Source organism: Muscardinus avellanarius, assembly GCF_963383645.1.
Source record: "Muscardinus avellanarius genome assembly, chromosome: 17".
Classification (NCBI taxonomy): Eukaryota; Metazoa; Chordata; class Mammalia; order Rodentia; family Gliridae; genus Muscardinus; species Muscardinus avellanarius.
In genome coordinates this window covers 42,353,434-42,364,167 of record NC_137803.1, presented here as the reverse complement: position 1 = coordinate 42,364,167, position 10,734 = coordinate 42,353,434, and the positions used below count along the sequence as shown (strand labels likewise).

The 10,734-nt window shown below is 40.4% G+C and overlaps 1 protein-coding gene across 2 annotated transcripts in view; it reads left to right on the top strand.

The window, feature by feature from the left end:
* Positions 1-4,240: 4,240 nt before the first annotated feature.
* Positions 4,241-10,734, top strand: part of ASXL3 (ASXL transcriptional regulator 3) — a gene marked incomplete at both ends in the record, with an annotated part of 184,131 nt that continues 177,637 nt past the window's right edge. For both annotated transcript variants that reach the window (XM_080714757.1, XM_080714756.1), the window contains one exon: positions 4,241-4,294. In XM_080714757.1, coding sequence (XP_080570883.1) covers positions 4,241-4,294 — 54 coding nt within the window. The remainder of the gene's footprint in view (positions 4,295-10,734) is intronic.

Here is a 10,734-nt window from a genome sequence, read left to right as displayed (position 1 = left end):
AATTTCCTAGAGGAAGAATTATCTCAATTTTAGATAAAATTAGCCTCAGATAATGTTATATCACCTCTGTGGTGTTCCTAGAGAGCAGCTAATGTTTATAGTCACAGTAAAAACTGACGTTAAGTGGATATATCAAGAGATTTTAAAGTATGTTACATAGGGTTAGGGCTATAGCTCAGTGGTAGAGCACTTGCCTAGCGTACATGAGGCCCCGAGTTCAATCCCTCGTAGTGCATGCCCGTACACCTATGTTATATAGGACATCCGGTATTAGAATAAGAGATAGACAAAGCCAGATGCAGCAGCACATGTCTGTAATTCTTGTACCTGAGAGGCTGAGACAGTACGACCCCAGTCTAGGCATAGAATGCCTCAAATTAAATCCCCAGTACCTCCTCACACATGCAGAATAAGATAGACAAGTTAGACAAATCAAAATTCATTAGTTCTCAGGATTGTCAGTAATATCTGACTACATATAATTTATAGCACTGATGTTTGGTTTTATTTCACCTCATTTTATATTCTGCCTGACGTGCTCTCAGTGAAAACATAGAAGTTAAGAAAATTACAAAAACACATCTGACTCATTAGACTTTTACAGTGTTTACAATAAAAGGAATCATTTTAATATATTTCCAATGATTTATCATTAAAATATTTATTGTGCTCTGGATTATGACAAATAATTTGCTCAGTGCTAGAAATTCAGTGAATTGAGTGTAGTGGCCAAAGGAGACTAATTTACCACCTTCATGGATTTTCCAGACCTTTAGATCCTAATTAAGAAATGATTTTAGTAAAAACAAATTAAATTTTTTTTTTTTTATAAGCCAGGTATGGTGGCACACACCTGTAATCCCAGTACTTGGCAGGCTGAGACAGGATGCTTGCAGGTTCAAGGACAGCCTCAGCAACACAATGAGATTTTCAGCAACCTAGAGAAACCCTACCTCAAAAAAAGAATACAAAAGGGCTGGAGGTGTAGCTCAAGAGTAGAGTGCTCCTGTGTTCAATCTCCAGTTCCCCCACCAAAAAAGGTTCTTATTTGTAGAATTCAGAGATCCCCAACTTACACATAATAAACATATTTCAGAAACAAAACCCATGTCACATGATGATCAAGATCACTTTAAACTTCTACCAACCTTTGCTTCCTTTTTTTTCTCTTTATGTTGTTTTGTTTTTTATTTTTATTTATTTATTTATTTTTTTGCAGTACTGGAGATTGAACCTTGACCATTTTCCAGTAGACTATCACCTCTATTTTGCATTATGTAAATTTGATATGCATTACTGTGTGGGTTTGGTATCTATTGAATAGTGCTCATCAATTGTTAAACATGTTGTAAAACAATATTACAGGAGATGAAAAATATACTGGCATAATCCCAGTACTTGGGAGGCTGAGAAAGGAGGATCCAGGTTTGAGGCCAGTCTCAACTACTTAGCAAGGGTCTCAACTTGTTTAAAATATGAAGAATAAAAAATCAGGCTAAGGGTGTAGCTCAGAGGTAGAAGGCCCCTGGGTTCAATCCTCAGCAAAATCTACTGGAATTGATGAAGTAAGACATACACAAAAAGAATTTAAAATTTTGCATTCACTGTTGATAGCTGGAAAGGAAATAAAAAAGCAGGGTAATGCACAAAAGGTGTTACATGCCTGTTGAATTCTGGATCAATCACAATTGCTGTATAATTGGGAAGGGGACTCATAAAAGGGAAAATTCGTGGTGGACAGTTTTAAGTGGAACTTGTGCTTTGAATTATCATTCCTTTCTCCTCATTTAAAGGAAGGGTTCTGGAAATCCGTGCAATCTGATATAAATTCAACTGAATGTTTAATGGTACTTGGTAGATGTCATCTATCTGCTTAAATATTTTCCTGGTTTTAATTGTCCTAATGGACTTCTGCTGCACTTGTGTTTGGATAGGCTTTTTACCATTCCTCTAAATGTGAATGTTCAAATCCTGCGCCTTCTTTAAATCCCACGCCAAAGAGCCTCTTATTAAATGCTTCTTCGATTTCCCCCAGAAGACAGTTATTTCTCTTGTTAATTTTCATGTAGTTTTATTTGTACATATTTTGTAAGTTAATCACATTCCGTTTAAAAAAAGATGTCCATATAACTTAACAAACTGTGAAAAGTCTATAATTGATATATGCATACTCTCTCTTCCCTGCCACAAATAGAGAGAAAACAAGCAAGTCCTAAGGGAGAGAATGGTCGGATGTACTTAGGTAAATGTAGGAAAAAGGAATGAATAATGCAGTCCTTTCTGGAATGGAAGCACACTTCTGTAAGTCCTGTGTGTTGTTGATTGTGCCCTTGGAACTCTTTGGAGCTGATTTCTAATTCTGGCCTATCTCTAGTATATGTTATTTTGGCATAGGATATTCACCAACGTTTTACCAGATGTACCTGCTGTGGACTATTTATATTCAAGTACTCCAAAGTGGAGGTAGAATCTAAGAGTCAGTTCTTAATATTGGTTGTTTATACTCAGCTCACTGTCAGAGAATGGATGCATAAACAATAGATTTTTTTTATAAAGCATCAATTTACATCTGCTAATGGGGGACAATTTATTTCTTCTTCTTTAATAACCAGAATGGGCCTTTCTGAGAAATAACTGATTATGTATGTTTTCCTTTAACTGGCTCCAAAACTTCTTATTAAGCACTATTTCACAGAAAAATAACAAATTATATGTTATGGTCTGATTGCTTAAAATAGGTATTTCTGAGTAGAAGAAAAAAAACACTGGAATGAAAATACTTTGAAAATATGTCAATTACTTTAGTCATAAAGAGTATTCCTGAGAATAAAAGCAGATGTGAACATGACTCAAATTTAATATATTTGAAATGTAAAGTAAAAATATAATACACTGGAATAGAGTTATGCAAATTTCATGGGTAAAATTTTTCCCCTGGGATAACTTCAGTGTGTTCTCTAAATACAGAAAGAAAGAAAAAGTGCAGATAAATTTTGGCTATTTCCTTAATCTGATACATAGCCTCTTCTTGTGCCAATGAGTTAATAAAACAAATATTGTAAGGAATTGACATATGCCACTCTTTATGTCTCTATTAATTCTCTACCTAACTTTTGGTAACCAAACATTTTTATTTAGTCAACTTGTCAGTGTTCTCAAAGGAATCGCCTTGCCATAATCGGTCTCTCCGTGGGCACAGGCATTCTCATTAAAGTGTTCACTTCTTAGACATGAATGTTTTGAAACTTAATAGTTCAGATAGTACAAATAATGTGGGATTCGAGTCAAAAGACTTGGGTTCGGCTCTTAAATCTGAATTAACAAAAGAACTTGGATACACTCGTGTTTTTGAGTTTCCTTCTAGGTCTAGTAGAAGTGGAAAATACATTCTTAATTGTCTTGCTTGAAGGCTCAGATAAGTTATCGCAAAACACACAAGGTACTATTTACATTTTGTACTTATTATATTCAAGAAACAGCTACGTATAATCGTATAATCGGCTAGGAGTGACTTCTTTGTTTGTAAGCAAAGGAGACAAATAAACACTTAATTAGCGCCCGGGTCAACGCTCATCCCAACCCCCTTTGCTTAACAATAACTACTGACCCAAACCATTTACTAGGCGAGAAGTTGGAAAGGTTACCATCAACTTTTTACTCTTCAGGCTTTCTTAGCCCACGAACAACGACCTAACTCTTCGTGGCATCCCAGACCTAGACAGCAAAATTTAAAACTGACACGCGACGCTCACGGCGGAGCCGTTTACACACGTATCACACACGCGTCCCCTCTTCGCGGGGGTGATGCCTAGACGCCATCGAGGGAGCCGGGCGCCCCGCCGCCCGCCGCCCGCATTGTTCGGGCGCGGCGGGGCTCCGCGTCGCGCCGGCTCGCCCCTCGCGGCGGGCTGCGGGCCCCCGAGGCCAGCCGGGCGGCGGGCGGCGGGCCGGGCGGCGGCGCGGGCCCCGGGGTCTCGCGAGGGCTCGGGCGCGGCCGGGCGGCGCGGCGGCGAGTGTGCGCGGGGCGCGCGCGGCGGCGAGTGCGAGGCGGCGGGAGAGCGGCCGCGGCGCCATTCCCGTGACGTCAGAGCGCATTGTGCGAGCCGCGAGCTCCGAGCTGTCAGCGCGGCCGGGCGGGCGCCCGCGCGGGTCAGCGGGTCAGCGGGTCGCCGAGGGGAGCGCGGCCGCCGGCGCCCGCCCGCGGGCCACGTCAGCGCGGCGCCCCCCATGCGATGCCAACATGAAAGACCGGAGGAGGAAGAAGGACCGCACCTGGGCCGAGGCTGCCCGCCTGGTACGTGCGCCGCCGCCGGCTCTTTGTTATTCCGCGGGAGTGGGCTCGCGGCGGCCGGGGGCGCGCGCCGTCTGGGAGCCGGCCGCGCCCGGAGCCGCAGGCGCGCTCCTCGGCGGCGGCGCCCCGCTCCCCGCGCCGCCCGCGGACCTTTGTGTGCCGTCGCCGCCCCTCCGCCCCGCGCCGCGGATTCTCCGCCGGACTCGGCGCGCGGGCTGCGTGCGTGCCGGGCGCCCGCGAGTGGGACGCGTCCCACGTGCCCGCCCGGTGTGTGTCCGGCACGACTTCGGGCGGCGCGTCCGTGTGCCCGCCGAGTGCGCGACGCCTGCGCCCGGCCGCGGGCGAGCTGCGTGTGGCCCCAGGGCGCCGCGCTCCTAGGGATCGTGCTGCCGCCCGCTGTTGGTGTGTACACGTTCTGTGCACGTGTGTGCGACTCGTGTGTGTGAGTGTGCGTTGGGTGAAGTTGGGTCAGTGTCATTTGCCCCGGGAGGTGAAGAGGGAACAGCTAGGTGTGGGTTACTGCTGGATTTCTGGGCGGTGTGAGTTGGTGGCTGCTCCTTTTCTTTAACCTTTCGGAGCCTACGGAGCTTACGTTTTAATCATCGAAAGAATGTCTCTATAGAAATGCTGGTTAGCGAAGGGGCGTCGGCGTCTTTGGTTTGCTGCTTGTGTAAGTGTGGGTTTTTCTTTCTCTTTTTTCTTTTACTCGCCCTCCCCTTTTAAAGACAACTGTAAACGGGTTAAAGAAAAAGAATATCTCTGATCGGCGTGTGTCTCACGGGAACCGAAGGCATTGCATCTGAAGCTGAGTCTTTCAGGGTTTCGGCTGCATACATTTAATATTTATTCGGCAACTTACTATCTTTAAAAATTGCCTAAAAGAAGGCAGGCTGCATGCAGCGAGTGGGGGTGGCAGGACATGTTATTGGGTTGACTTCGTAAAGATTGTTTTACTTTAACTGTAGTCATTTTTAAAAGCTTTTGAGTAACTGCATTATGCTCAAGGAGAACATTTGTCAAAAGTAATTATCTGAGTTTCCTTGAAGGGCCTTGCTCCTATGTTTCTGGATTCCAGCAAAGGGTATTAGATAATTGGCCCCGTGGCCCTGCTAAGAAGTGACAAAAGTCCTTTTTAATTGCAATCTAGTTATGGGTAGCTGGAGTGGCCAGGCCCTTTTTACTTACTTCATCTCTTAATTTGGTACGTAGGTGTATGTACGTTTCTCCCCTTATCTGTGATTGTGGTAATCACTAAATCACGCTCTCTGTGGATGAATGGGCAGGTGATAGTTGATCTTTAATGACCTGCCTCTGGGAGAGGAAACTTAGTTGTGAGGAATATGAGTAGTAAGCAGGCAGTGTTAAGTAGATGCCAGATTGATGTTATCATGGAGTTTTTGCCAGAGCATAGCACATTACTTATTGTTTGCTTGGCCATTAATTCAGAATTGTGTGGGGCTGTGCGAGGCTTCTGGAAATGCATTATTCAGACTCCTTGGAGTGGCAATCAAGTACTATTATAGAGGTTCGGTGTATATATTTTAACCAAGTGAACAATGAGTTGATTTATAAATATTTAAAAATAATGATTTATGAATTAGCCATATCTGCCTGCAGAGAGTTATTTAACAGAAAATGTTCGCATGGAATTTAGAGCTATCCAATTGTATTCAGTCAGTATATGTTAGTTACTATTCTCAAAAGTACTTAGCTTTATTTGACTGATTCACGACACAGCTATATTAATGTATCTTGAAGTGGATTTCTAAGTTACAGGTTTTTCGTTATTGTTTAAAGTTAAATTTTCTTCTCACAAAGTTCATTAATGGGAAAAGATGCACTAGAAGTCATCAACACAAAAGAATTAATGATAGACCAGATGTCTATTTTAGCCAGACATATTGAACTAGTAGTTATGGTAATTTTTCAATTTGGTTCAAGTTATTTTTCCCCTGGTAGTTGTATAAAAGTATATATGTTCAAAATGTGACAGCTGAAATAAAATGCTGAATAAAAAAGTAATCGTATTGTAAATATCATTTTCAGATATATGTGATTTGTAGAAGTGAATTATGGTAATATTTAACTTATTGTGAATTAAGGAGAAATTGGCTCATTTGGATAATGATAACTTTTTAAAAAATAGTCTCTTTTGGTTACATGAATGCAAATGGACTTGAACTCTCTTCCAAACTCCCATGATAAAATACCCGTACTTTTGTAATTGTTTGTATTATTTTATACTCAATGAAAAATAAATCTTTTAGCATTTCTGGGATATAGATACCATCATTCATGTGGTGGTGATTTGGCTGTTCAGGACTTTTAGCTTTTTCCTCATAATATTAAACCAGGTGTCAGGTTTTAAATGTAAGAATTAAGAATGGATAGAAGATAGGCAGCTTAATATGTGGTTCTTTCAGTATGTGAACTAGAGAGAGAGCACTCAAATTAACCTCAAAGGTAATCTTTCATTTCATACTGTGCATATGTGTATGTGTTTGTATAAATTGGCCTGCTGCTGGTGGTGGTGGTGGTGGTGGTGTGTGTGTGTGTGTGTGTGTGTGTGTGTGTGTGTGTGAGTGAGAGAGGGGGGGTAGGTATTGAGTTTCTTAGAAGGGAGGACACAAGGGGAAAGGAAATGCAAAATTGAACTGTGACCAAAAGCTTATGTTTAAATGTATGATGTAGCTTTGTCTTCATTTTAAGAAAAAAAAAAAAAAAAAAAACCTAAGGAAGAATACTTCTTTCCAGAGTAAGTCAGAATTTCTAGTTGATAACAGGATTTGTGTTTTCTTTTTCTGTGTGAGAAAAACAAAGTCTCTAAATCTGTAAACTCTGAGTGGCAACTCCAGGGATTTTGTTTGATACAGAGGCAGCTACCAAGCGCTACCATCTTCCCCGACAGAGTATTCAGTGCTTGCATGTGGAAGGAAGGAACGGTGGTGTAATTTGCCTGTGTTTTCAGGAATGCAGTGATTATGAGCAGGCTGCCATCTTAAAGCAGTAATGCCACATTTTTTTTCTTTTTTCCCCTTCTGCCAGCATCACTTGCAGAATTTCAGCCTTTGGCCTCCTCCCCTCCCCCAGGCCTTCTGCAGTTGTAGATGTTACTTTGCGCATCACCATTTAATATGGAGTCTGCTCTCAAACCAGATGCATTTTCATCTGTTTTATCTGCTCTTCTAAGGTTGTAGAGTCTCAGAGGATCCCACAATCAAATGGAAGTATCTTCTGTCTTAATATTTGTAGACCACAATAAGAATAAAAATCAAAACCATAACTCATGTTGAGCTGGGGCTTTGACTTTAATCCTTTTGACTTTTATCTCAAGTCTTCACTCTGTTACTATAAATACAGTTTAAACCATTGTGAAAGAATCTTCATGCTTCTTTGTAAAAAATGGGGATTTGACAGGACTTTGTTTTACTGCACTAAGGGGTTTCTTTGTTATTGGCTTAACACAGAACATACTGTTATTTATATATTTATTCTAGGTTAATTCTTTTTCTTTTATATTTGACATGCAAAGATGTTGTTGCTTTGAGGAGTGCTTTTTGATAGTTTTATCACTTTGTTCTATATGGAATGTTCTATAGCAGCTTTTAAGATAATGATTCAGTCTATTAATTTGTTCCCTGAGTTTCTATTTATTTTATTCCTTACAGTTTTTGTTTAAGTGTCACCTGAAAACCTGAAAATGAATGTTAACAATTTGACTATCTTTGTGCGTGGTAATGTGGTTGATATATTTATTCACAGTTTACATATATTTATACAGATAATAAACATCAGTTTGTTGTGTTTGGGGTTTTCTGGTAGTTTCAAGGTGACCTTTGGAGGAATTATTTTTTAATATCAAATTTACCTCATTGTTGGAATAAAACAGACACCTATCCTTTCATGCCATAGCAGGATTACTGAAGGTTTTAAGCAAATTGAAGCCTGACAAATCATATTGTATTAAAAATTAAGTAAAGGGGTCTATTAATGAAAAGAAATCTGTGTGAATCTTTTACACAGTGAAGATTCTTTTGCATAATGCATTATATCCTGAGTAAACTGTTAGTGTTTCTATAAAATAAAGCTGAATGTTACTGGTAGCTGTTGAAATAGAAAAATTTATGATTGTCAGCTGCTTGCTTTCCCTTTTGTCTTTGTATTTTAGAAATAAATATAATTTCTCAAGAATGAGGAACAGGAGATGGGGGAGAGTACTGGAACTGTTTTTGACTCTTCATTGTGCTAGTGTTACTTACATTTTAGATTATGACCAGGCTTTTATTGGTAGGAGGGACAATTTTGACTTGTGATTTGGAGTCACCCCCAAGGTGCTCCTGAGCACCAGAGTAAAAATGCTTATTGACTCATGAGCTTGACTATTTCGGCAAGTGGAGATTTATTTTCAACCACTTGAATTTCTCTTGGGTTGATTCAGCTGTTTTCTGTGATACACACATAGCATCATCTCTGTCTATAGCTCATCATCTCTTCTTTCAAATGTGGAACTTAAATTTCCATTTTGCAATTCAAGACAGAAAAGTTTAGCTAGCTGTTTTGCCCATTTGAAAAGAACATGAATTTCAAGTTCCAAAAGAAGTATTTGAAATTTTGAGTCATGTGAACTTAGGACGAGTGATAACGTGTTAATTTTTCCCTTTGATGTGAATGTGCATGTTAAGAATTGATTTTTTTCTAAGTCTTTTTCTTTTTTGACCAGTTCTTTGGTAGCAGATGATTCCTTAGTAGTCAGAAATGGACTATTTTCTTGGTATACTATGGCCTTTAGGTTTGTAGAGTTGTACCTGTCTTGAATTTAACCCTAGAAAAGCTAGCTAGTTAAGGAATTAAATTTTCAATATTTAATTGAAATTACTGTAGAACTTTATTGAAATGCATTGCAGATTGAGGTATGATCCTTAAACACTTTGAGAGCCCCTGAGCTCCTGTAGAGATGGTTCAAATATTGAGGAGACTCCAAAGACACATTCTTAAGGAATATAAAGGTGAGTGGCAATGCAAGAAAAAGTGATGGATGACTGAGCATCCAGAGGTGACACAAGAGTGACAAAGCAGGTGCTTATTTACAGACTTCCGGAAGGGAGAAGCTGTTTGGAATGGTGACTGTGGAATGCTTAATGGACTAGATGAAACTGGGCGTGGCCTTGAGTTTAACAGGTGATAAGAGGCGAACATTCTGAGAAGAGTAAAACATGTGGGCAGAAGTGTAGTGTTGGGCAACAGGATAGTGGATTCCAGGTGCAGTGAATAGATGAATGTGGAGGGTGTAGGCACTGCTGTTCAACTGAAAGTTAAATGATCAAATTAGAGAAAGATTTGAAAATTAACTTTAAAGAAGTGAGTTATAGCATGGGTGGGAAAGGGTAGGTGGTAGTAGAAGGAGAATAAAAAACACCCACCCAGCTGGGCATGGTGGCACATGCCTATAATCCCAGTACTTGGGATACTGAGACAGTTCAAGGTCAGCCTCACCAACTTAGTGGGGCCCTGTTTCAAAAAATAAAATATGGATGGGAGTATAGCCCAGTGGTAGACTGTCTCTGGGTTCAATCCTTAGTACCACCAAAACAAACTAAACAAACAAAACAAAAACAAACAAAAAATCCCACCCACCTACACACAAAAGCATAAAAACAAAGTAATATCCTTTGTAATAGATGTATTTATGTATTTTCACAATGACACACACACACACACACACACACACACACACACACCCACACTACTGGTCAGGGGTGTCTCCAAATGCCCCCACTAAAGGGCACTAGAGAGTCTGGAGACAAAATTAAATAATATAACTTTATTATTCTGTCCTGTGTCTTTTACCAAATGAGGCAAAGCAAAAATCTGTAAATCTACATTATATTTGTAGAAGACATAAAATACCCTCTTGAGATCAGTAGATAGCTAGTAGCACCTCAGGGACTGTCTATAAGGGTAGTTTAATGACACCTTCAATTTTCTGCCCATATCTATAAGGGGTGGACAGGATCCTTCCCTTCCTTTTGTTTTGCCTCTGTTTTTTTTTTTTTTTTTTTTTTTTTTTTACAAAATAATAGGGGATTTTAACCAAAGAAAATTTAACTGATTTGTTACATGTAGATATAGGGAGGACTCAAGTCTATGTTAGATTTATTTCCTGCCTTTCAGGTTGAATGCTTTTTATTTCCCTCTCTCCTTTCCTCTTCCTTTTTTCTCTCTCTCATTCTTTCTCCTTTCTCCATCCCCTCTGCTCCTTTCTTCCTCTTTATCAAAATTCTGCATGAAATTACTACTCCTCATCTCCTCATATTTTATAAGTTCCCACTCCCCTTGGAAGCAGAACTCCAGCTCCTTGCTCCCTGGCCAGGGCAGGAGGACTGGCTGTCCAGCAACCACTTCCAGCTCTTTACCAGCACCAAGTGCCCTGATTGTTCTGCTTT